The 27,439-nt window shown below is 43.6% G+C and overlaps 1 protein-coding gene across 3 annotated transcripts in view; it reads left to right on the top strand.

The window, feature by feature from the left end:
• The window catches only part of smoc1 (SPARC related modular calcium binding 1), a 243,621-nt gene that overhangs the window by 70,241 nt on the left and 145,941 nt on the right, over positions 1 to 27,439 (top strand). For all 3 annotated transcript variants that reach the window (XM_060828350.1, XM_060828349.1, XM_060828348.1), the window contains exon 7: positions 817 to 897. In XM_060828350.1, the coding sequence (XP_060684333.1) occupies positions 817 to 897 (81 nt within the window). The remainder of the gene's footprint in view (positions 1 to 816; positions 898 to 27,439) is intronic.

The raw sequence follows: 27,439 nt of genomic DNA, 5'->3' as shown, positions 1-27,439 counted from the left end.
AGCCTTGGATGACTGTCTGTGTGGAGCTTGCACATTCTCCATGTGTTGCATGGGTTTTCCCTGGGTGCTCCAGTTTCCTCCCATAGTCCAGAGATGTGCAGGTTAAGTGGATTGGCTGTGATTAATTGCCCGTGGTGTGCAGTCTAGGTGGACGGGTTGGGTCAGTCTGACTCGATGGGCTGAATGGCCTCTGTAGGGCAATGTATTCTTCTAAAAGAGAGGAATGAATGCCAAAAACCTCTACCTGCCCATAGCCATTTCATTTAGAAAGTATCTGTCTTTTTAAAAAAAATCAGTTTTTCTTACATTTTAAGTAAAATTATAGGACCATTTTAATCAAAATACAGCCACTTGCATTTTTAGGACAATAAGATGCCATCTCCCTCAGTCCTTTTAAAATATTCCTTTTCTCTCTTTGTTTCCCCTCTGGCATTTCCAAATGTTGGGAAGCACTTGAGCGCACAAGGAGAGGAAGCACAATCCTAATCTCATTCCGGGGCAGATTGAGTCTTGCTAGCATACTTACATTGCACAGGGCTGTACTATAGGGCTAGTGTTCGGCTTCCACACCTCACACAGCCGATGGAGCATCATACTGAGAGCACGCAGAGGGTGAGTTTGTAGTTAAATGCCAGGAAATTCTATCTTCACCCGATCTAAGGGAGAAGATATGCGAGGTATGACTATGATGTAAGACGATGCGAATCAGTTTTTAAACATGTTGAAGGTAGGCGATTTAAAAGGGGAAAATGAGTTTCAGGGACACAACTATGCAGTTTGATGAATGTAAGATATTCTTTATCTGATCTGTTTCAGAAATTACAGCACCGACCCTTTGGATAAAGCAGCTGGTCAGTAAAGACTCCAAACAAAACGGCTCAAGCATGAGGAACCTAGGTAAATGGCAGTCTGTTTGAAAGTATATACAGCAAATTTTTTTTTTTAACTGGCACCTATGGAACCAGGAGTGTGCTGGTTGATTAAATATTCGTTAATCAATAGGTCCAGAGAATCAATGTAAAAGCACACATTGAGTAATAGAAACGTAAAGCAGGGGGAATACACATCACTGTTGTACTTTATTCACAGTATAATTCACTTAAATAGTAATGCAACTTTGCCTTAAATAAAATTTAACAGCAGAGAGCCTTCTTACATGTACCCTCAACTGACTACTTGGACCCTGTGAAGTTTGGGAAAATACAATAAACGTGACGGTGTATAATTTTTTCTGGTTTATCAAGACTGCTGGGGTTCATTAGGTGCTGGTTAAAACAAAGTTTGCTGTACTAAAAAAAGTTATCTATTATTGCCCATTGCAGTGAAGCCAAGATGCTGCTTGACAGAGGAACAAATCATTCTTAATGCTATTAAAAAGATTAAAAATCACACAACACCAAGTTATAATCCAACAGGTTAATTTGGAAGCACTGGCGTTCGGAGCACGCTCCTTCATGTTGGTCTATAACCTGATGTTGAGTGATTTTTAACTTTGCACACCCCAGTCCAACACTGGCAACTCCAGATCATAACTGAAAAGAACGTAGAATACTGTGGAAGCTGCAAACCTACAGTGGAGACAGAAGGTGCTGGACATACTCAGTAGCTCAGGCAGCATCACTAGTAAAAGAGAAATAGAGTTAATGTTTTGGGTAGAATGCCTTTCAATGGAAGCTGGGTTCCTCACCACTACTGCTTGACCAATGGAAAATTTTTATGCATTTTCTCTCCTTTGTGCATGTTTGGACCTGAAATGATTGGGATGTACAGAAACTACACTGAGAACAAACTGAGCAAATCGGTCCCATTGAGTTGTTGGCAGTGAGGTTCCCAGTGAAAGGCCAGCTAACCAATACCAGGATCTGCTGCTCTCGAAGTGATCTGAATTAGGTTGTGAATTTGTGGCAGTTCCTTCAGGTCTGTTTACCACCTTCTCACCTTCCGTTACCTCATTGAATTTATAGAACGATCTCCCAACCACAAGTTATGCCCCCAATTACATTTGAGGCAGGATATGAGACATTTCTCTGCAATACGGACCTGATACAGTATTTTGGTTTTCAAACATGGCTTCATATTTCACCCCGTCTTTTATGATGCATTACTTGCGTAGGCACTTCTGAATTAGCAGCGAAGTAAAGATGACAAGATTGAGTTGAGGCTGGCCCTAATTTCTGTCTGGATTTGGAGTTTGGTAAAAGTCTCACTCTTTGTATTTTGGAATGAGAAAGGAAGACCTGATGGCTGAGGGGGCGAGAGACTTGGTCAGACCTTTGCTGGAGAAATGCATTCAATTCTGAGCACTTCAGGAAGGATATACTGCCCTTGGAGTGGGCAAATGCACCAGAACAGTGCCGGAGGACTTGGTGTGTTAAAGTATGGGTACAGGATGCATTAGTTAATCCTGTATTACATCAGTGTGCTGATCTTCTCGAGGTGTTTAACAGAACGGATGCCTGAACTGACCTGGCAATCGACATTATAGTAACAATTAGGGGTATGGCAACAAATGCTGGCCTTGCCCACATTCCGTGAAATAATGATTTAAAAAAAAAGTGAGAAATGGATTCAATAGAGTAAAGGCAAAGAAATGGTTTCATCGGATAGAGGAGTTCCGTATGAGGAGTCAAAGTCTGTCAATGATAGCTCTGCTGCTCAGGAGCTGCGGAAACTTCCCCTACAAACCTGTGGATACTCAGAACCATTGAAGCTTTCGCAATAAAGTTGGGTAGATGTTTGTGCATCAAGAACAACAGAGTTAACATTCTGCTGTACTCTCTTCGAATAATGGAGTGGCATGGGAGGTGCCACTGCATCTTCCTGTCCTTCATGTTCCGATCTCTCTTCCAGTCACCAAGAATGAATTAAGCCTGTGGCAAGTATTGCACACTGCCTGGAAGGGTTAATATTTGACAAGAGCCTTAAGCAGAACCAGCTATGTTGGTGTTATCAGGACTTGGTGAGAGAGTGAAGTGGAATCTTGTTGGGGCCAGTCCGAAGGCTCGGCAGTTTTTCTAATATTTCCTAATCAATGTATTCAGAGAAAGTTATTACACACCTCAAGATCAAATAGGACTTGAACCTTCTGTCTCAAAGGTAGGAGCAATAATGACCGCACCATGAGAACCCCTACAACAGTCTTTGGAGTAATGTAGAGCCCTTCACCTGTAAGTAGTTGCAGAGAAGCAATAGACTACATCTTGTATTTTCGACAATAGTCTTTTTGTTAGACCAAGATGGTACCCTCACCCACACTAGACCACAGAAGCCACTAAAGATCCCAGACATTTACGGGATGACAGTGCGTAACAGAAGACAATCCCTATTAAATCATTGTTACTTAATGATTGACCTTGTGGAAGTCAAATCTTTGAGTTACTTTAAAGATCATCCTTGGCTCAGGAACAAAACTCTCTGTCAGACTGGGTGTCTGTTGTGTGACAGCTGTGGTGCAAAGATACTCTGGATCATGCATGAAACAGGCAGCTAATTTGTGCACAGCAAGAGCCCACAAGTGAGAGAATGACCGAGAAACTGATTTAGTGATGTTGGTCATGGCACCAGTCTGAACATCCCTAACCGTTGAGATTTACCTGAGAGGGCAGACAGAAACTTGACTGAACACTTCCCTTGAAAGTTGGAATCTCTGTAACAGTGTAGTATTATGTCAGCATTGCATTGGAGCGTCAGCTTTGATAATGTGCTCATCTCTTTGGTATTGACTCAGCTGAGGTGCTGAACCAAGGTTGATAAGGTCTACCTATTGTAGCATTTGGAAATGGGCCTATACCAGGAGCCATTTGTCTATACATTGCAAAAGTGTTCATAGTGTTAACCAAGGAGTCTGCTCACGGCTCTCAGGTAGATTGAGACTGCATATAATGTTTTACTGAAAAGTAAATATTCAATCTTCAAGTGCCAAAATCATTAAGATTACAAAATCATAAACTGTACATGTCAGTGTTCTAAAGCCCAAGGTTGCTCACACCTGCTAACGGATGTTGGCAGGCCAGTGACTACATGTTAAGGATGACTTTATGCAAAATCTTTAGGCGCTGGCTAAGAATATTTCAGCAGCATAGCAACAGTCACTGCACCATGACGATAGTCTCTGCACCATGACGACTGTCCCTGCACCATGACGACTGTCCCTGCACCATGACAACTGTCACTGCACCATGACGGCAGTCACTGCACCATGACAACTGTCTCCGCACCATGATGACTGTTCCCTGCACCATGATGACAGTCAGCAGAAAAGTCACTACATCAGGTCAACAGGCCATGTCCCATGGCAACAGTTACTGCATCATGAAAAAGGTAAAGTTGCCATTGTCCTAGTGAACCATAGGGCTGCTCTCTCATTAGAAAAAGACAATTGGTGATGATTTAACTGGAGGGTCACCATGTCTCAGACAGGTGGAGAGGTTGAGAAGGAGAGCCCTGCATGGGAACCTCAGCCAGTGTGGGAATTGAACCCACATTGTTGGCAATACTGTGCATTGCAAAATAGCCAATTGGTTGTTCTCTACATTTGGCCCCAGGTAGATTTTGTTTAAATTGAGGACATTTAGAAGTGTGCTATCAATGTCCATACAATCTTAATGGATCGGTGACCAGATTTTAGTGATGCATAATACTATGATGACCAGGAACACTTTGCTGCTGGTGAGATATATAGTCTTCCTTCACCTACTTTACCCTTGAGGAATCTTTGAAGGTAATTTGTGTGGCACTTTCCCTGACCTTGCTGTTGCGGTGGGCTCTATCAGGAGCAAGGAGCTTCCTAAGTATTGGTCAAGGTCGTGTCAGAATGCACAAGGAAGGATATTATTAAATTGGAGAGATGTCAAAAAAGATTTACTAACATGTTGCCAGGAGATGTTGAGATATAAAGATAGACTGGAAAGGCTGGGACTTATTTCACTGGAGGTTGAGAGGTGACCTTATAAAATCACAAGGGTCATACATAAGGTAAATAGCAAGGATCTTTTCCCTAGGGTGGGGAAATTCAAAATTAGGGGGCAGAATTTTAAGGTGAGTGGAGAAAGGTTTAAGAAGGATAAGAGGGGCAGCTTTTTACACAGAGAGTGCTTGATATGTGGAATGAACTGCCAGAGAAAGTGTTGGGTGCAGCTGTACTTACAACATTTAAAAGACATTTGGATAAGTTCATCAATAGTTTTGGAAGGACATGGGCCAAACTCAGGCAAGTGGGATGAGTTTAATTTGGGAACATGGTCAACGTGTTGTTGGACTGAGGGGTCTGTTTCCATGATGTATGACTCGATGACTTCACCACATCAAGTCAGTGATCCATGGGGAGGAATTTTAGTCCTCATTACTGATTAGTATGATTCTACATTGCCTGGAGAAGCTAAAACATGTGGCCTTAGAAGCAAATTGGAGATGTTTTTGTGGCCTCCAGCCATCATTTCCATTGCTGATGTGGAGATCTCTGGCTGACATACTGCAGTAGGCTTCCACTTGGTACAAGAGCCATAGGAGAGGGCTCACAGTTTCTTAGAGGCAACACAGCAAGTCTCAGGAGAGGGTGAGGAGTGGAAAGTCTGAGGAGGATAGACCCTCAGGCTGAGGACTGCCCCAGCTTCTGACTCTTGCCCCCTGCAGAAGTGAGTGTTGCTCTGCCTGGTCTCTTGTTCTCTCTAGGTTCCTCTTGCAAACAGACAGGAACCCTCTGAGAAGGATGGCCCTGACCAATCCCTCTGTTTTTCTGTTGACTACTAGAAGTTGTCCAATAAGGTAGGAACAGATCGTGACATTGCAAGCTGCAAAGGATCCAGCTCCTGGCAACGTTCCAACAATAAGTTGAAAGAAAGGGGGAGAAAATAGTGGGAAAAATGAGTCTTTTTTCTGAATGGCAAGCAATGACTAGTAGGGCACCACAGGGATTGGGACTATGACCCCAGTTAATAGAAATTAACGGCTTAGGTGAGGGAACTAAATGTAACATCTTAGATCACAGTTGAAACCAGGTGGGAGGGTGAGATGTGAAGGAGGATGCAGAGATGATGCAATGTGATTTGATCAAACTGAGTCAGTGGACACACCCTTGGCGGATAATGTGGATAAGTGTGAGGTTACCTACTTTAGTAGCAAAGCCAGGCAGATGGGTTATTATCTGAATGGTTGTATGTTGAGGGAATGGAAAGTGCAACGAGAACTGGGTGTCCCCATACACCAGTCGCTGAATGTAACATGCTGGTGCAGTAAGTAGTGAAGATTGCAAAACATATTCTGGCCTTCATAGTGAGAGTATTTGAATACAGGAGCAGGAATGCAATCCTACAGGGTCAGTGTGGGACCACATGATATTGTGTGCAGTTTTCGTCTCCTTATCTGAGGAGGATGTTCTTGCTATAGAGTGCGTACAGCTCAGCTTTACCAGACCAATTCCTAGGATGGTGGAACTAATGTACACGGAAAAACGGATTATATTCATTGGAGTACAGAAGAGTGAGGAGTTTTCTCACAGAAACCAATAAAATCCTAGCAGACCAAGGTAGGGTAGATGGTGGGGGAATCCAGATCAGGAGTCACAATCTAAGGAAACAGAGTAGGCCATTTAGGACTGAGATATGGAAACATTTCTTGACTAAGAGAGAAATGAGTCTGTAGAATTCCTGACCAGAAAAAGTAGTCGAGGCCAAGAACAGCAGACTCAAAGGGCCAAATGGCCTACTCCTGCTCCTATGGCAATAGAGGGTGTGCACCACCTACAATATACACTGCAGAGGTTCACCAGGGCTCCTTTTGTAGCACCTTCCAAACCCATGGGCTGTACCATCTAGAATCACAAAGGTAACAGATACATGGGAACACCACTGTCCTGCCACTCGCCATCCTGACTTGGAAAACCTATCGCCATTCCTTAAATGTTGCTGGGTCAAAGTTCAAGACGTCAGCTCACCGTCACCTTCTTAAGGGATGGACAATAAATTCTGACCAGACTGCGACACCCAGGTCCTAGGAACGAATGAAAGAGAAGTCGCACAGCATGAAGGCTTCAGAGATGAAGTGCTGATAACATGCGTGGATGGTATGTTGCTGACAAAGGATCCCAGAAAGTCTCCTGATGGGTTTCAAAAGTCCTTGTCAAAACCCCAGCAATGAATGAATTGTACACGATGATATACTTTACCAGAGTATTCAGAATCCTCTGCAATAACTCGTTTGTACTATCCAGCTGGTTACTGATTGATTAAGGTGTTAAATTCAGCACCATTCACTGAGATGCTATGCCCCTCGAAAATCAATACTGGCAGGCAGCTTCATTGGAAACCAGTGGTGAACGAATACCTAGGGAGACAAATTTGAAATTTACCAAGATTGCACAAAGCACATAACATTTATGCTCAAGGCTATATCTTGGCCATCTTGAAGAATTTTGTAGCACTTGAAGAAGTGGTCAAAATTGCCTCTGCTGTCTGTATTGTGGGCAAATTCAAAGGGCATTAGAGCAAGATACATAAGCTATTTATCTGTCAATATCATGTTTAACAATTCATTCTCCTTCTCATTATCTGAAGGATGTAGCTCCCTACCAGTAGCAGTGAGTCCGCACGAATTCATGGCAATACACAAATCATAAACTCTGGCACCTCAGCTGGAAAACCTAATTTGAACTCTGCAAATGCAACATTGAACTGTATTTAATGACCACATCACCTCTTTCGGGCGAGAGCTGCCATGTTGAGTTCAACTCAGACATTTAACAGGTGGCTCTCTGTCTAGGACCCCAGGGCTGGCTGACCGACCCACCAACATCAGCTGGCCAATCCACCCCGCCCTCAAATTCACTTAGTCCATCTCAGACACCTCCTTGCCCTTTATTGACCTCTCTATTTCCATCTCCAGTGACATTTTCCAGACGGATATTTACTATATACCCATAGAGTCCCATAACTGCATGGACTACACCACCTCCCACCCAATATCCTGCAAGAACTCCACCCCTTTCTCCCAGCTCCTCCACCTGTACTGCATCTGCTCGGATGAGGAGATATCCCACTCCCAAGCATCCCAGATGTCCACCTACTTTGAACAATGTGCTTTCCCCCCTCTGTCATCCAGGCAGACTTTCGCCACACTACTTCCATTCCCCATTCCATTGGTATAAACCCCCCCCGCCAAATACAATAAAGGCAGAGTCCCCCTTGTCCTTGCCTACCACCCACCAGTCTCCACATCCAAAGCATCATCCTTAAACACTTCCGCCAACTCCAATTAGACCCCACCACCAAGAACATTTCTCCCTCCCTTCCCCTCTCTGCCTTCTGCAAGGACTGTACCCTTCGGCAGTTCTTGGTTTGTGCCACTCTCCCCATCTACCCCCCTCCCCCCAGAACCCACAGGAACCTTCCCCTGCAACCGGAAAAGATGTAAAACCTACAAGTGCATCACCCCCCCCCACCCCATCTTCATCCCAAGGCCCCAAATAGTCCTTCCGGGTGAGACAGAGGTTCACCTGCCTCCCTTCCAACCGAGTTTACTGCATCAGGTGCTGCTGGTGTGGTCCTCTCTACATCGGGGAGACCAATGTAGACTTAGGGAACGGCTCACCGACCATCTCAGGCCGGGCCCAGGGGGGCTGTCACCGCCTACTTCAATTCCCCAGCCCATTTCCTTTCCACAATGACCATCCTTGGCTCCATCCATTGCCACAGTGAATCAGACCACAAATTGGAGGAACAACACCTCATCTTCTGCCTGGGCAGCTTATAGCCCGGAGGACTCAGCATTGACTTCTCCAATTTCAAATAACCTACCTACCCCAACTTCCTTTCCAGCCCCTCTCCCTCCCTTCCCAGCTCCTCCCCCTTCCTTCTATTCCTCTGATCGACCCTTCCTTCTAGCTACCAACCGGATTCATTCCTTCCTTCGACCAACCAGGTCGTACCCTGTGTCCGTCTTCACCTGTCCGTCTTCACTTACCGTCCAACCTATATCACCTCCACACCCCCTTCCTTTATCTGCAGCTCCCCTTAACCCCACCCCCAGTCCTGAAGAAGGGTTACACCTGAAAACTTCACTTCTCCACCTCCTGATGCTGCCTTTCTTGCTGAGTCCTTCCAGCCTCCTGCCTGTCTACAACAGAAAGGAGGTGGCTGTCGCTGGTAGTGCACCCAGCGGAGGACCATGACCAGGCCACATGTGAGGGAGGTTGGGATTATGGTGGAGGGGCAATAACAGCAAGGGCAAGGTGGATGGCTGGTAGTGGAGCCCCTCTTCCAATATCCTGGCCCTCTCTACCAGCTCTCTACCACCAACCAAGTGAAATTTGTTGGGAGGCTGGAAGCAACCACTCATGGGTGCGTTTGTCTCACTGTCTCCATGGCGAAACCCTCTCCCTGTCACTGTGCTCATGTCCATGGCAACAGAATCAAGTCCTGAAGTGGGCATTCAGTGAAACACAGGCAGGAAGTGGGTAGGGTTTTCATCCACTCCCCTGTCACCTGATTAAGTGTCTCTGCCCCAAAACACCTTGTTGGCGTGTGTAGACAGGGTATTAAATCCGCCATTGATTTAACTTCAGTCGTACTGAAATAAAAAAAAATGCACTAATAGAGTTACTCATTCAACTGCCAAGCACAGCGATAATAACAGGAACTTGTTGGGATACTTATCAGAACCTTGCTGTTTCTAAAGTGCAAGTTCAGTGTTTGTTCGCAATAGCAAACATACCCTGTGACCTCTTGGATGGAAACTGGCAATTTGATGCTGATTTATAGATACATTTCTGCTATGATTTCACCCCCATGGGGAATTTGGTTGTAACTAGTTGCAGCCACTTTGTACAGATCTAAGAGTCAGCATGGATAGGAGACTTCCTGTCGTGGCATGTGTCTAGGCCCAATCTGATCCAAACTCTTGGAGGTGAAAGAATTGTCTAATCTGCTCCAACGACAAGTCTTACAGTCTTTTGGCAAAAGAGAAGCAGATCTTTTCTCATTGGAGAGCTTTGGCGGCATGGGACATAGCTCCGTAACGTCTAAAACATCATAAGCTGTTCAGAAATGTTTCTTCTAAATCAGCAGCAGATTGATTACTGATAGACTCAACTAATGATGGTTATGGAGCCCAATGTTTGCGCAAGGCTTCAAGAATTGGAGTGAGCGTGGCCAAGGCAGCCTGAACATAAGGCTGACTTACTTGGAACCCTGGAGAGATCATGCTTTATTCTAGAAATAGTTTGGAAACATTATGAAATGAAACAGCTCTTTTCTTCTGAGCTGGGGTGCATTGGGTTTTACAGAAATGGGACATTTCCTCCTAAGGCAACCAATCACATGTTACTGCATTCTTGTTGCCTCTAATCTTTCCCCTAAGCTGTAAATATTCTATCCTCCATGATTTCTTTCTTCCTCCCTTGGTGCAGAATTGAGGTAAGGTTTCTAACACTTACCAGATACCAACTGCCCCATCCCCAACCTCAGCATGTCCTACTAGTCATTAATTCAAGCAAACATCAAGAGACTGCCTCCTTGAGTCTGCGATCCTTGAGTCTGCGATCCGTGAGTCTGCGATCCCTGTCTTCGGCCCCTGTGTTCGGTCTCCAAGTCTGTGCACTTTTTGGCTTGGCCTTCAGACTTGGCTTTCTCCAGTCCCCTTCCTGCCAAGTCAGCCGCATCTTGAGATTGACCCACCCCACTACAGTGGGCCAAAGCTCATCTCACCAATTGCATTCCCTCCTCGGCTCATGCCTATTGGAATTATAAGTCAGTTCACTGACCCTGGTTTGCACTCTTTTATTCCCAAGATCTCAAACTTATGGCCTCAATTCTCCTGTTCATTTCCTCTCTTGAAGACAACAGCTTTTGTAACCTAGTTTTCTGCTTCCTTCTTGATACAACTTAACTTTGACTCAAGGCAGTCTGAGAGATGGTCTCCCTCCTATTAGGAAAGATGTTGTTAAACTTAAAAGGATTCAGAAAAGATTTACGAGGATGTTGCCAGGGTTGGAGGGTTTGAGCTACAGGGAGATGCTGAATAGGCTGAGGCTGTTTTCCCTGGAGTATTGAAGGCTGAGAGGTGACCTTATAAGAGTTTATAAAATAATGGGGGGCATGGATAGGGTGAATAGTCAAGGTCTTTTCCCCAGGGTAGGGGAGTCCAAAACTAGAGGGCATAAGTTTAAGTTGAAAGTGGAAAGATATAAAAAGTACCTAAGTGGCAACTTTGTCAAGCAGAGGTTGTATGAAGTGAGCTGCCATAGGAAGTGGTGGAGGCTGATACAATTACAACATTTAAAAGGCATCTGGATGAGTAAATAAATAGGAAGGATTTGGAGGGATATGGGCCGAGTGCTGGCAAATGGGACTAGATTAGGTTAGGATATCTGGTTGGCATGGATGAGTGAAGCCGAAGTGTCTGTTTCCGAGCTGTACATCTCTATGACTCTAACTCTATCTCCAGTTGGCCTCCATTCAGTTTCACAGTAACTCTCAGATTTCTGACCAATGTTAGACAGCTGACATGTGCATTCAAGCAATGCATTCTTGGTCAGGGTCACTAATGAGAAAATCCAAAAATTTCACATTTTATTTTCAAATTCTGTTATTACCGTTTTGAAAAGACTTGCATGCTATTTTCACATGCTTACAATCTAGCTCCAACAAACACAATGATTTTATGATTTACTTTATTTTCATAGTTACCATTCTCCATTTCAGGTAAGGTTTTGGAAACAATAGGTGGGGGCAAAAAGCAACGTGGAACTTGGCGAGTTTTGAGTTAATTAACCTGGGCCAGCCCAGATTTGTAAAACAGATTGTGTTTGAACAATGAATTCGAATATTTTGGAGATGTAGTAGACTGTAGGAAGTATATTATTAAATTGGAAGAGATTCAGAAAAGGTTGACCAGGAAGTTATTGGGACTAGAAGGTTTGAGTTATAAGGAGAGGCTAGATAGGCATTGGAGGTTGAAGGATGACCTTATAGAGGTTTGTAAATCATGAGGTACATAGATAAGATGAATAGCAAGGGTGTTTTCCCCAGGGTAGGGGAGTTCAAAACTAGGGGGCATATTTTTAAGGTGAGAGGAGAATGTTTTAAAAAGAGCAACTTTTTTTACACAGACAGTGGATCGAATGTGGAATGAACTTTCAGGGATCCAGTTACAATGTTTAAAAGACATTTGGATGAATACACGAATAGGAAATGTTTGGAAGTATATTGGCCAAGCACAGGCAGATGAGACTAGCTTAGTTTAGGAACATGGTTGGTGTGGACTGGGTTGTACAAAGGGTCTGTTTCCCTGTTGTGTGACTGTGACTGTTGAAGAAGGGATTATGATATACGTTTGATTCTGAATTTGATGGAAGTGTTTGTCAAAGTAGCATGTAAAAGGCTGGTGAAGAAAACAAATTGAGGCTCATGGACAGAAGGGCCAGTGTTAAACATTTGTCTGAAGCCCAGTGAGCTATGGTAAGTGGTTGAATTTAGCGACTGGAGGATGGAAAACAGTGTGTTCCCCAAGGTCCAGTTCCAGGTTCATGTTATTTTACTATGTGAGTATTTATGGTGATTTGGATTTTGGAACATTGAGTTAAATATCAAAATTTGCTCAAGTTATGAAAGAGGTGTGATACAAATAATGAGATGATCCCAACTGACTGCAACAGGGCATGGGGAGGCCAGCAGAATGGGCAGACAAGTGACACATAGTTCTGAGGTGATGTATTTTTGCAGAAGGAGAGGGGAGAGCTAGTTTGGAACCAATGGCACATTTCCAAAAGTGTGTCAGGACAGAGGCAGCTGAGAGTCCATGTACAGAGTTCCTTAAAGATGCGGGACATAGTGAAGGATGAGCTAGCAAAGCTGATGGGTTCGTCGGCTTTCAAAATGAGAGATGTGAAGTTCTGCTGAACCTTGATAAAGCTCTCTTCAAACCAAAGTGAGAGAATTACATCCAGTTGTGGTCATTGCACTTTAGTAATGATGTGATAGTGTTTGAGAAGGTGTAGAAGAGATTTGCCAGAATGGCTTCAGATGTCAGAGTTTCTTTTTCAGATATTTTCTAATCAACCTGCTCAGGGATGTTAATACACACACACACACACACACCTCTCGAGCAGGTGGGGACTCAAACCCAGACGTAGGGACAATGCCACTGTATCACAAGAATCTGGAGGCTTTTTTTATGTTTGTACCCAGAAGTGTCCTTAACCACAACTGAATTTCTTTTCCTCACCATCAAATCACCTCACAGTATTTTTTTTTCATAGAATCCCTACATAGAATCATAGAGCCCTACAGTGTGCATACAGGCCCTTCAGCCCACCAAGTCCACACTGACCCTCCAAAGAGTAACCCACCCAAATTCATTCTTCTACATTTCCCCAACTAATGCCCCTAGCTGACATTTCCCTGGACACTATGGGCAATTTAGCATGGCCAATCCATCTAACCTGCACATTTTTGAATTGTGGGAGGAAACCCACACAGACACAGGACATATGTGCAAATCCACATAGACAGTTGCCAAGGTTGGAATTGAACCTAGGTCCCTGGTGCTGTGAGGCAACAGTGCTAACCACTTAGCCACTGTGCCGCCCAGGTTGATCCATTAACCACTACCAGTAAATTGCATCAGAGGTTTTAACTGCAAGACTAGATTAAGAAAAGCTGGTGTAATTCTCCTTCGAGCAGGTTTGTTTAATGGGTAGTTTCATACCAGTGTATAAAACCAAGAGAGATTTGATTACAGAAACAAGAAAAAGCTGTTCCAGTTAAATGATGGTACAAAGACTAGCGGACATTGATTTGATTAAGATTTTGGTTAACAGAGCTGTGAGTAAGAATTTGTTCATGAAGCAAATTATGACCAACAACTCTCTGCCTGTGAGGCTGCTGGGAAGCAGAGATGATTAGTGATTTCACAAAGGTACTGCATGAGCTCTTGAAGGAATTAAGACAAGTATCCTGTGTGACTTCTTAACCAGCTGATTTACCTTCCCTGCAACAATCCTGGATCTTTGGCCCTGCACTCTGAGGTTCCTATAGTGCAGTTAATTGTGTATTTCCTCGCCTTGCTTGTCCTTCCTGAATGCATTGCCTCACACCTCTCCAGATTGAATTCCATTTGTCTCCGTCTGCTGAGCTCAGCAGGGAACAATCTCTTTCTGCACCTTTCAAATAGGTAATAGGCACCTCATTTCGGAGATCATTGATAATCAAGCAGGATTGTAAATCCAGGCTGAAGAACCGGGGGTCAGAGTGTAAAATACATTTGTACGGAACATACTAAGGTCGAGTGAACACGTGTCACCAATTTATCAGAAAGAGTGCTCACCTTGCCAGGGTCTCCTATGACCTGTGACTGAATTGAAACAAAAGTGTGGGGGAGGGAAGGTGCCAAAAGGCCATTGAACTTACAGTACAGTTAAATAAACATTACGTTACAGTATTCAGTGTTGTGTAAATATCTCTGCATGACAAAACTGCAGTCGTCACCTTTAATGTTCTTGTGAAATAATTTCCGGCATGGAGTGGAAAATTTGAGCAACGATGGAATTACATCATCCAGCATTAACAGGTTATGAAAACCAAGCTCAAACTCACCAGAAGAGTCCTGCTGATGATTTTAGAGAACTGAACCTTAGGAGTTAATAAACCAAAATTGTTAACTACAGTGTCAGTCTCCTGAAACGAACATTGGATTCTTTTGACTAAAGGGCAGGGTTGAGGTGATTATTTGGAAGCAGTTGTTTTTGTCGCTCTTTGTCTCTAATTATTCTTACCCTCTTTAAATTGACATGATATTTTTAAGCTGCCTAAGATTGGAAATGGAAAGTATTTGTTTCCAAATTTGCAGTTGGGTGACCACAATCATTTCTAGTATGTGTGCACCGGGAGAGGGCTCATTAGAGTAAGTTTCTGTACAGATCATTCCAGTCGGAAAGTACGGAGTAGGATAGAGTAGCACAATTGAATAGCAACTGTTGCCTTGTCCTGATCATCTGCTTAACACGAGAGCCTTCAAAGCCAGCCTCTCATCACCGTGGTGACTCTTTGAACCCTTGCAGGGACTTTTCAGGAGTCATTCACTGGCATTCAGTTAAAATGGTGGCCGCTCTTCTTGCTTTATCTTCAGTCATTATGTTGAGGCTAAATCAGGGTTTTTGTCTTAGTGGACAGTCAGTGTGGTCCATTATCCAAGAAGGGAACATTGTATAGGGCAGTCAGTCCTACCTCTGTGGTAGGGAAACTATTGAGAACAATTCCAAGGGAAAGAATTAATCTGGATTTGGAGAGGCTAGGTGAAATAGCTTCATGGATGCCAATATTCCATCACCTTTAATTTATGCGCGCATAGTACATGGGCTCTGACCACCTTAGCTCAGAGCTAATCCCTAGAGCCTCTGAATTTCTCTCTGAATTTCCTTTTTATATCTGTCAGCCAAGGCTCCCTGATTGGCCCAAGTTAATAGTCCCAGTCAAGGATCTCCTACTCAATGGCCAACCTTGTTCCAGTCACTATATAGGGATTACTCAAGGACAACCAGCACAATTTTATTCAGGAGAGGTTGTGTTTGACTAAACCGATTGAATTTTTTTAAAGAGGTAACCAGATATGCAGGTGAGGGCAATGCATTCAATGTAGTCTACTTCAGCCTCAGCAAGGCTTTTGTTAAAGTCCCAGATGGGAGACTGATAACAATGATAGGAGCCCATGGGATCCATGGAAATTTGATGAATTGTATCCAGAATTTAGATCGAACTTGCGGTGCGGAGGCATACCAGGCTATGGACCAAGTGTTGGAACATAGGATCAGACAGTGAGGTGGGTGTTGAATGTTAGACAGTGAACCATAACTAGTTCATTTTGTTTAGAGGCAGACAGGAGAATGAGCTCTGACAAATTCAGCAGAACAGCACAAGTGGCGTATCAGCCATTTCCCAGAGAACACATTGCACTTGATGTGCCTGAAAGAGCATTGTGAAGATGGTGGGACTTATTTACAGAGAAACACTACAGGTCATAAAACAGCCTTCACAAACTGTTGGCAAACCTGACAGATACAATTACACCAACTGGGAGCCATTTTATGGGGCTCTTTAAACAGCTTGGAAAGAAAGGAGAAACTAATTGGGGCATAAGTGTTGGGCAGTTAACCTGGCAGTAAATTGCTATTAACGTGATGTAGCTTGTCCTAACTCAGGGTTTACAGCACTGAAAGGAATTTGTTGAACTGTTGTTGCTAATTAATTTAAAACAATGAAACACTCTACTGATGGTCAGGCAAGGAGGGGATGGCTAGCTTTTGAATCTCTGGTGGATTCAACCAAAGCACTACCTCAGAGCTTGCTGGAGAATATTAGTGTTCTCAGGCAGAGGTAGACTAGTCAGGAAAATGATCCCATTTTGATGCCGTGTGAAAGGTTATCTTTATCATGGTTGGAGCTTGACAGAACTTCAACAGTCATTGGCATATTTTATAAATTGCAGATAATCAGTTCTTACAGATTTAAGCCAAAAGAGTTGGAGTTGTAAAATAGAATAAAGCATCTTCTGTCGCATTTGCAAGTGAAGGATGCAAGAAGCTTGATGAGATGGGTTGAGCAACGTTTTATTAACGAGTATTGCTCAGAACTGGAAGTCACCCAGCCTTTGTGAAATGATATAAATAATGTTGGCTGAAGGAATTGGAAGTGTTGAACTCTTTACTGTCCCCTCTGGTCGACCCCCTGCAAATCCCTGCAGGGTAACAGGGCATATCTGCAGGTTGAGCATAGTGCTGATTATTTATGGAGCTGCAACGGTTGGTGCAAAATGGGAGCACCACCCACTTGTTTCTGTGCCCCACAATTCCCAGGGTCAGCTGCCACTGTTTGCTCACGTGGAACCAGGCATCAATGACTTGCCTTTGGCAAGAGGCTGGTGGAAATGTTTGGAATCCCAAAGCCACCCACAAATGGCTTCATTTCCCAATATTATAAAAGTGACATGATTGGCCGCAAGATGCTTTGGAAGCTGTTGAGGTTGGAAAACGCTAAAAAAGGCAAATCCTTGTCATTACAGCCACTTAGCAATGTTGCAGTAGCCTCACAGTTTTACACTGTCCTGTCATTCACTTTGTGCTGAAGAGAATCTGTTGTACTTTTCCAACTTTCTGTATGTTTTGCAATCTGACTGTGAATGACATTTAAAAAGGATGATGCAAGACTTTATAATGGGGACTGAATAACGCCGACACATCCCCTATTCTGTTACCCTCTGTTGCTTCCTCATTAGCATGCCACATTTGGACTGATCTCATAGACTCCCCCAATGGGGTGATCAGTTGCTAACATGCTAAGATTTGATATCAGTTTGTAAATGGGGGGAGCTTGCTCCATTTGTCAGTTCCTGTGCTTCCTTTCAAAATTGAAACTCGTTATTTAATCCAGTCATTGGAGTGATGACCACTTACCACCACTACATACCACTGCTCAATTTGTAGTCCAGTTAGTCTTACCCCTTCTTCCCCACTTTGCCTGAAGACCATACTTAGTTTTAATTTAAACTCTGGCTCTCAGTCTCTTCACATATCTAGGGGTGTTATGTTATAACAACAACTCTTTACAAAAAGACAAAACAATGCATTAAGACTGAATTATTTCTCACAAAGTAGGGGAATTGTTAGATAGATAAATGCAGCAGGTAATTTTCACACAGCAAACAGTACTTGGTTGAATTGCTTTAATGAATGACTTTATTTTTGCCTTTCAATAACATTAAAAGCTGTTGATTCTGACACTCAGAGATCCTATTTGTGCTTAGAGTCATGCAGTCATAGAGATGTACAGCACAGAAACAGACCCTTTGGTTCAACCCATTCATGCTGACCAGATATCCTAAACTCACCTAGTCCCATTTGCCAGCATTGAGCCCATATCCCTCTAAACTGTTTGTATTCATATACCAATCCGGTTGCTTTTAGGTACCAACCTCCACCACCTCCTCTGTCAGCTCATTTCATACATGTGCCACCCTGTGCATGAAGACGTTACCCCTTACTTCCCTACCCTAGGAAAAATATGTTGACCATTCACCCTATTCATGCCCCTCATGATTTTATAATTAAGTGTATCGGTCCTGCCGTGATTTGCCTTACCACAATGTAACACCTCCCATTTATCTACATTAAACTCCATCTGCCATTCCTCAACCTTTTGGCACATCTGATTAAGGTCCCATTTTACTCTGAAATTACCTCTTTTCTTGTCCACTACACCGTTGATTTTGGTGTCATCTGCAAACTTACTAACCATTCCTCTATATTCACAGCCAAATCATTTATATAAACGATGAAAAGCAGAGAACCCAGTACTGATCCTTGTGGCACACTGCTGGTCACAAGCCTCCAGTCTAAAAAGCAGCCCTTCACCACCCCCTCTGTCTCCTTCCTTCAAGCCCACTTTGAATCCAGTTGGCTTGCTCCTTCTGGATCCCATACAATCTAACCTTACTAATCAGTCTACTGTGCGGAACCTTGTTGAACACATTGCTTAAGTCCATACAGATTACTTCTATCTTTATTAATGTTCGTTGTCACATCTTCAAGTTAATAAGACATGATTTCTCATTCACAAAGTCATGTTAACTATTTGCAATCAAAATAGTTTCCAAATGCACATAAATCATGTTCATCAACTTGGTCTGTAGTTCCCTGGCTTTTTCTTCGCACCCTTCTTAAAGAGTGGCACCACGTTAACCAACTCCATTCTTCCGGTACCTCACCTGTGGCTATCAATGATACAAAAATCTCAGCAAGGGGCCCAGCAATCACTTCTCTAGCTTCCCACAGAGTTCTGGGAAATACGTGCTCAGGTCCGAGGGATTTATCTACCCTTATGCGTTTTAAGACCTCATCTAAACTTGACAAATTATATTGGTAACAGTGGCCTCCATGAGACGTTCATAGAATTCAATCACGATAGTTTCTTAGAGCAGGATGTTCTGGAACCATCCAGTAATCCCTTACCAGACTTGTTATTGCATAATTTGGAGATGCCGGTGTTGGACTGGGATGTACAAAGTTAAAAAAAATCACACAACACCAGGTTATAGTCCAACAGATTTAATTGGAAGCACACTAGCTTTTGGAGCGACGTTCCTTCATCAGGTGATTGTGGTAATCACCTGATGAAGGAGCATCGCTCCGAAAGCTAGTGTGCTTCCAATTAAACCTGTTGGACTATAACCTGGTGTTGTGTTATTGCGTAATGTGACAGGCTTAATTGATGACAACAGGATCAAGTTCAGAGTGAGTTAGCTCAGGTGGCTGGTTTGCAATGCAGCATGATGTCAACAGCATGGGATCAATTCCCATACCACCTGAGCTTACCATGAAGAACTTGCCATCTGAACCTCTCCCCTTGCCTGACGCCTGGTGATCTTAAAGTTAAATCACCCAAGTTTTCTCTCTCTCTTTTTAATGAGAGAACAGCCTTATTGTCTGGTAAGACTTTGGTGACCTTACTGTTAAAGGCATCTGTAAGGAGCAATCACAATACGTTTGAATTCTATTTCCAGTTTGAAAGGGAGAACAATGGGTCTCAGGCCAGGATATTCTAAACTTGAATAAGGACAATTATGTGGGTGTGAAAATGGAGTTATCTGAAGCGGAATAGGACATTAGACGAAAAGATAGGCAAGTAGGGAAGCATTTAAAGAGATATTTCAAGATAGTCTGAACATTCCTAATGTAACGAAAAATTCCAAGTGGAGGACCTAGCATCTCTGGTTAACTGAAGAACTTAAGGAAAGTGTGGAGATCTATGGTAAAAGCATATGCTACTGCTAAGCTGAGTGTCAGGTCAGAATGTAACCAACGGTAAAGAATGACGAAGAGGTTAATCAAGTCAAATAAAGAAGCAGGGGAGGAAGCTAGCTTTTCTTATTAGTGGGATGTGGGTGCTTTTGGTTGGGTCAACATTTTATTGCCCTTGAGAAACTGCCGGTTGAGCTGCCTACTTGAAGCTCTGCAATTCAGGGGCTGTTACACACAATGCCGTTAGGAAAGGAAGTTCCAGGATTTTGACCCAGTGACACTGAAGCTACGGTGATGTATTTCCAAGTCAGTAGAGTGAGTGGCGTGGAGGGGAACATGCAGCTGATGGTGTTTCCATGTATCTGCTGCCCTCATCCTTCTAGATGGTAGTAGTCATAAGTTTGGAGAGGGCTACCTAAGGATCGTAGAAATGGGAAAACAGCACGTATTTTGACATTTTTGAACTAGCGTAAGTTCTATACTTATCTAAAAATGGAAAAATGTAGGTAAGATGGGTTTGGCTCCTGAGAGGGTATGAATGTATTACTTTTAACAGATAATTAAGAAGTGAAAGATGAAATTATTAAATGCTTTCTCTCTTCACAATATGGAATACTAAAATCATTCCAATAATTGCTATAAATCAGGAGGTTGAAGGAAATGGGGAACTTACTGAAATTATATTCACTAGGGAAGTGGTATTGAATAAAATTAAGGCATTATGGATTAATAAATCTTCGGGTTCTGACGGATTTCAACCATGAACTTAAATCAGGGAGTAGATGCGTTAGTTTAAATTTCCCAAACTTCATTACATTCTGGAAAAATAACATCTGACTGGAAATGAGCAATTGTAATTCATCTATTCAAGAAGGGAGGGAGACTGAAAGCAAGAATGTATAGGCCAATGAGCTTGATGTGCTTGTCGAATCGATCATCAAAGAGTTTACAAGTAGGCACTTGGAAAAAACTGCAAGTAATCAGAAAGTGTCAATATGGCTTTGTGAAGGAGAAATCATATTTAACCAATTTGGTGTAATTCCATGAAGGAGTAACATTCGCTTTGGCTCATTGATGAAGCATACTTTGACTTTCAAAATGCATTTGACAGTGAGCTACATACATAGTTACTGCACCAAGCAAGAGTTCATTGTTCAGCCGGTTGCAAACTGACTGGATAGCAGATTGGTTGCCCGACAAGATGCCTGGCTCTTTTTTAGACTGGCAGGATGTGATCTAGGGAGTCCCACAGGGACTTCTTTGGCTGCAATGGCTCAGTGGTTAACACTGCTGCCTCACAGTGCCGGGGACCTGGGTTCAGTTCTCACCTCGGGTGCCTGTCAGTGTGGAGTTTGCATGTTCTCCCTTTGTCTGCGTGGGTTTCCTCTGGGTGCTCTGGTTTCCTCCCACAGTCCAAACATGTGCAAGTTAGGTGGATTGGCCATGCTAAATTACCCATATTGTTCAGGGATGTGTAGGTTAGGTGCATTAGTCCGTGGAAATTTAAGGGAATGGGTCTGGGAGGGTTGCTCTTTGGAGGGTCCATGTGGACTTGTTGGGTCAAAATGGCCTGTTTACACACTGTAGGGATTCTATGGTGAGATGAGGGAAGCAAAGGCAAGTGAGCTCAATTCAGAGGCTGTACAAAGCTCGATGGGAAAGTTATGTTGTAAGGCTGACAGAATAAATGCCGATTAGGCTGATTAAGTGAATGGGCAAAAATCTGGCAGATGGAGCATATCTTGTGAACTTGTTCATTTTGGCAGGAAGAATACAGAAGCAGAATAATATTCAAACTGAGAATGACTGCAGAATTTCAAGGTGCTGATAGATCGAGATGTACTGGCCCTTGAGTCTCAAAAGTTAGCATACATAGTTAAAAGGTAAAAAGTGTAACAATGAAGGCTAAAGGAATGCTATCTTCTTATTTAACATTAAAGGAATTTAACGAAAAGTAAGAAGGTTATTCAGTTCAACAGGGTAATGGAGAGATCACAGAGTTGTACATAATCGTAAATGTAACTGTAACTGCATCGATCACTTAACATCTCAAAGGATGTAACTGCGTGGAGGCAGATCAAAGAAGATTTTACCATATTGATGCCAGGGTTGTGTTATGAGGAAAGGTTTGACAGGCTGAGCTTGTTTTCTCTAGAATTTAAAAGAGAGAGAGGTGATTTGATGAAGTGTGTACAATATGGAACAGTCTTGACGAGGTGGATGTGGAATGGATGATTCCTCTTGTGGGTAACTCCAGAGCTAGGGGGCACTGTTTTAAAATTAGGAGTTGTCCCTTTGAGGGCAGAGATGAGGGAAAAGTCTTTCTCTGAGAGTTGTGCGACTCTGTTCAGAAGGCAGGGTTGCAGAAGGTGGAGGTGGTTAAATCCTCATTGTCCAGAAAATTAATGGGTATCTGGGGGATAGCTATCTATGACTTGCACGATGCACTGCAAAGGTTCACCCAAGATCCTCAGACAGGTCCTTCCAATCCCATGACCACTTCCACTTAGAAGGACAAGAGCAGTAGATACTTGGGAACACCACCACCTGGAAGGTCCCCTCCCAGCCACCCACCATCCTGACTTAGAAATATATTGCCATTCCTTCGTTGTCGCTGGGTCAACATCTTGGAGCTGCCTCCTGAATGGCAGTGTGGGTCAACCCCACAGCAAGCGGACCGCAGAGGTTCAAGAAGGTGGTGTCAAGGGCAACTAGGGACCGGCAGTAAATGCTGGCTCAGCCAGCGACACCCATGTCCTGCAAAAACAAAGGAGAGAAAAAGCTGGGTACATGGAATTCATACATTACAAATCACCATGACCTCACTGAATGATGGAGCGGCCTTGAAAGATAGAATGACTCTCCGTTTGCTCCTACTTAGTATGTTTGTACGTTCATAAAGCACTTTGAACTGGGGATCCACCAAGCCTGCTTTGTGGGTAAGGACCTGACGATTCATGAGCAATGCATCAGTTTCATTGGAGTTGGGCAGCGTATAGTCCTGCTGTTTGCATTCAGCTGACTCAGATTGTGACACGGCACTGTGTGTTTGCCTCACTGCTCACTGCCTGGGGAGGGGAGAGTGCGGTGGGGGGGTGGTTGGTGGTGGTGTGGTCAACCAGCATTTTACTTCATTCATTCATGGGATGAGGGCACTGCTGGCTCGGCCAGAATTTATTGCCCATCCCGAATTTCAAATCTAATGTTGATCTCGCTTTTGTTCACCTCTTGTGCAGCCATAACCTTGTATGCCTCGTTCTGTCCAAACACCTTGTGATCTGTATGTCCTTGTATCTTATGACCTGCCTGTACTGCAGGCAAGACAAAACTTTTCACTGTAGTTTAGATTAGATGGATCCCCTACAGTATGGAAAGAGGCCCTTCAGCCCAAGTCCACACCGACCCCCCGAAGAGTAACCCACCCAGACCCATTCCCCTACATTCACCCCATGACTAATGTACCTAACACTGTGGGCAATCTGGCATGGCCAATTCACCTGACCTGTACAACTTTGGATTGTGGGAGGAAACCCACGCAGACATGGGGGAGAATGTGCAAACTCTCCACACACAGTCACCCGAGGTTGGGATTGAACCCAGGCCTCTGGCGCTGTGAGGTGCCAGTGCTAACTACTGAGCCACTGTGCTCCCACCCTTGGTGCACGTATAAACAATAAATCAAATCATTGGCCAGAGGACAGTTAAGAGTCAACCACATTGCTGTGGGTCTGGAGTTACGTGTAGGCCAGACCAGGTAAGGATGGCAGCTTCCCTCCCTAGTGGGCTCCAGTGAATCAGATGGGCTTTTCCTGACAATCAATTCATGGTCACCTTTAGACTCTTAATTCGAGCTTTTTATAATTGAATTCAAATTCACCATCTGTAGGATTCGAACCTGACTCCCCTGAACATTACCAGGGTCTCTGGATCAACAGTCCAGCAATAATACCACTAGGCAATTGCCTCCCCATATATACCCAGCAAGGTTGTGCAACTATTTTGTGGCATTATTCTTTTTAAAGGCAGTCTGGCCCTCTGAAAGAGATTAGATTACTTCAGTGTGGAAACAGGCCCTTCAGCCCAACAAGTCCACACCGACCTGTCAAAGCGCAACTGTAGTTTGGATTAGATAGATCCCCTACAGTATGGAACCAGGCCCTTCAGCCCAAGTCCACAGCAACCCTCCGAAGACTAACCCACCCAGACCCATTCCCCTACATTTACCCCTGCCCCTAACACTATGGGCACTCTAGCAAGAGCCAGTTCACCTAACCTGCACATTTTTGGATTGTGGGAGGAAACCGGTGCACCTGGAGGAAACCCACGCAGACACGGGGAGAATGTGTAAATTCCACACAGTGCAGTTAGTCGCCTGAGGCAGGAATTGAACCCGGGTCTCTGGCACTGTGAGGCAGCAGTGCTAACCATTGTGCCACCGTGCCGCCCACAAAGGAACTGCATTTGGTAATGTTACTGAAATTTACCTGGAAGGTTTTAACATCAGAGTAGAGAGAAGGTACCACGGTAATGAATGTCTTTTCCTTGCTTTCACTTGGAATGTTGGCCATCTGAAAGCTAGGAAAACATGACCTAGCAAGGGAGATGTTTTTCAGCTAATCCAGACAGCGTGTCCATTCCGTCAAAGTTGATTTTTGCAGGAGTTTTGACTGACTGCTTATGGAGCTGGCTTCAGGAAGGACAGTAGCAGTTGCTTGACAATCTTCCCATGGAATCCTAACAAGCTGTTACAAACACCCAAATTCCTGTACGGAATAATTGAGCAGTTGCCTTAACCTCAGGACCACATTGCAGATCACAGGGTACTCACGCGCAACAACGTAGGCAATCTGTTGGGATTACTTTGAAATATAAGGTTTCATCGAATCTCCATTTGTCCCTTCACAAACTGTTAATTCAATGCTGGCAGGCTGCTCTGGCAATTTTCTAGAAACTGAAGCATATTTTTCTCCGATTCCTCTTGATTCTTTAGTTCTTTTAAGAAACCGATTTTTTTTTCTTTAAAGAAAGGACTTAATTCTCAGAAAACAGTTCAGTCCAATCCCATGTTACTATGGGTTTTTATTTACTTAATTGCCAATCATTTTACATGAGGGTTTGTTCAAATATGTCACTCTCTAACTGCCTTTTAAATTTGCAAGTGATTTACATGAATTGGCAGAGCTCTGAATGATCCTACAAATGTCAAAGGGTTATTCCACATGTGCCAGGCACATTAGATGGATGATATCTTTTAGTAACATTCACTCCTTTTCCTTCAGATATGTTTAGCCTCTGTGTTTGATCCTCCTCTTTTGGGTGAGCCTGACCATTTGTCCTTGTTTAATGTTTTAACAGCCAAAGCAAAGCAATTAAAACAGCACCCGTAAATGGTGACACATGCAATCTGCACATACTTGGTACTTGCTGCTACCCTTTAGCTGTGTTACAGTTTGTTCAGGGAGTCTAAGTTGCTGCACACTTCTGATGTAGATGCTGATGATAGTAAAGGCTCCCAACTTTCTTTCTATCATGTGGTTGATCAGGAGTGTCTCCCATCCTTAGCAGTTGACATCAGTGTGCGTTCACAAGACTCCCCGATTGATACGGAGATGTTTGACTGCTTTACGAAAGCACCTTCTCCGGCCTTTGGGTCAATTAGCAACAAGTGCTGGCCTTAACTACAATGCTGACAACTCTTGACAGAATTAACAGTCAGTTGCTTCGGGCAACCTGATGTGATCGTCCAGAGAGCACGGGTTAGGTCTTTGTTTGAACATGGAAGGGACATGCCTGTTTCTCCTTACTCATGTCACACTGGCACTCATTTGACATGTAAGCTCAGGGTATTAACCTCCTTGGCTGCTGTGTTGGTGGCCAAGAAGTTTGTAGTGTCTCTGCACATTGACACCGAATTTCCACGTTTCAGCAGAGTTACTGCGCAGCAATAAGCAAGAGTTTGATTTCATTCCTTCTTATCACCACATCCCTCCACCCCAAACTCTATTTTGACAACTGTATCATGGAATCCCTACAGCATGGAAGCAGGCCGTTTGGCCCATTGAGCCCACACCGGCTCTCCAAAGAGCATCCCACCCAGTGAACAGCAGTCCCTATCATTGTCAAAGAGAACACAAGCCCCTGTTGTTACTATAGAGGACAGTAGTCCCTGACTTTTTAAAATTGTAGATAACAGCATTTTCCATGGCTAATCCACCTAGCCTGCAGTTCCTTGGACACTGTGGGCAATTTAACATGGCCAGTCCATCTAACCTGCACATCTGTGGACTATGGGAGGAAACCCATGCAGTCATGGGTTGAATGTGCAAACAAGGATGGAATTGAATCCGGGTCCCTGGTGCTGTGAGGCAGCAGTGCAAACCACTGAGCCACGATGCCACCCTCAATAGATAAGCTGGACTCATTCTTCTACTGATACAACTGAGTTCAGAAGAAACTGGGAACTTGTACCCACAAGACTGTGCACTTGTAAGTGACACAGAGAAATGCAAGTACTCTGTTTTCTTTTGGACTGTTAGATGTGTGAGAATTGGTTTTTGAAGTGACAAAGGCGGAAGCTTTTAATTCCAGCTTGGTTAAGGGGATGGGGAAAGAGAGCAGAGTTGGGGGGCTAGGTGCAGGGGTGTAATAAATAACTGAGACAAATTAATTTGCTTTGTTTAACTGAATGGGATTGGTGCTTGAAGTAAAAGTAAATTAGTCGCTTAATCCTGCTGACTCTCCACTCAGTCTTTCCCTTGAAAGGAAAATGTAGCAGAGAGCTATTTGCAAACTGTTACAGCCCTAATTAGTTTAAAGTTAGTCTTTTAACACAAGGTGAAGGCGAGAAACACTTCAGTTTGCATGTGTTGGTTAGATAGACCATGTTTGGTGCGTGTGCCTTGTTCATGACTGCATTATTAAAGAAGAACATTGGGGCGTTAGAGAAAGTACAACAAATATTTATGATGATGATATTGGAGATAAAATGTAATAATTACCAGGAAAGCCTGAATAAGCTGGGCCTCCCTTTGTGAGAAAAGAGAAGCCTGGGTGGGTGACTTAATAGTGGTCATTGAAAGGAGTTTGATCGGGCAGACAGAGTGGGAGAGAACGTATCAACTCAAGGGGGAAGTCAGATGGCATCAACGTAAGACAGTCACAAATACGTTCAATAAGGGATCAGGAATAATGTCTTCATGCAGAGTGTGATTAAAACAAGTGATGAAGTGGTTAAGGTGAATATCATAGATGTGTTGAAAGGGAAGCTAATTATGAAGGAGAAAGGATATGTAGTCAAAGGTGGATGAAGAAATGAGGCAGGAGGCTTCTGTGGAACGTAAATACTGAAGACTGTTTCTTATGTGATTCCATGTAATACCTCATTGTGTGGAGGGAAATGTCACTGCACCTCATGCATCCTGATGAACCTGTTTCCTTTCTGTGGTGCAATGCCCGGTAACAGAGATGGGTAATGGGCAGTTGGCAAATTTCCAAGTGTTGGAAAGTTTTAAAGGGATACCATTCACATCTTCATGATGATGGAGTAAACCTGGTGTGTAATGTTCATCCTATGGCCTGAGGTACTGTCTTCAGGCTGGTTGCTGGGCTCATTCAGGTTGTCATCCAGTCTCCTGACCGATGGTTCTTAATTCTCTCAAA

This window comes from Hemiscyllium ocellatum, chromosome 8, assembly GCF_020745735.1.
Source record: "Hemiscyllium ocellatum isolate sHemOce1 chromosome 8, sHemOce1.pat.X.cur, whole genome shotgun sequence".
Taxonomy (NCBI): Eukaryota; Metazoa; Chordata; class Chondrichthyes; order Orectolobiformes; family Hemiscylliidae; genus Hemiscyllium; species Hemiscyllium ocellatum.
The sequence above is the reverse complement of the archived record's forward strand: the minus strand, read 5'-3'. Positions and strand labels throughout refer to the sequence as shown.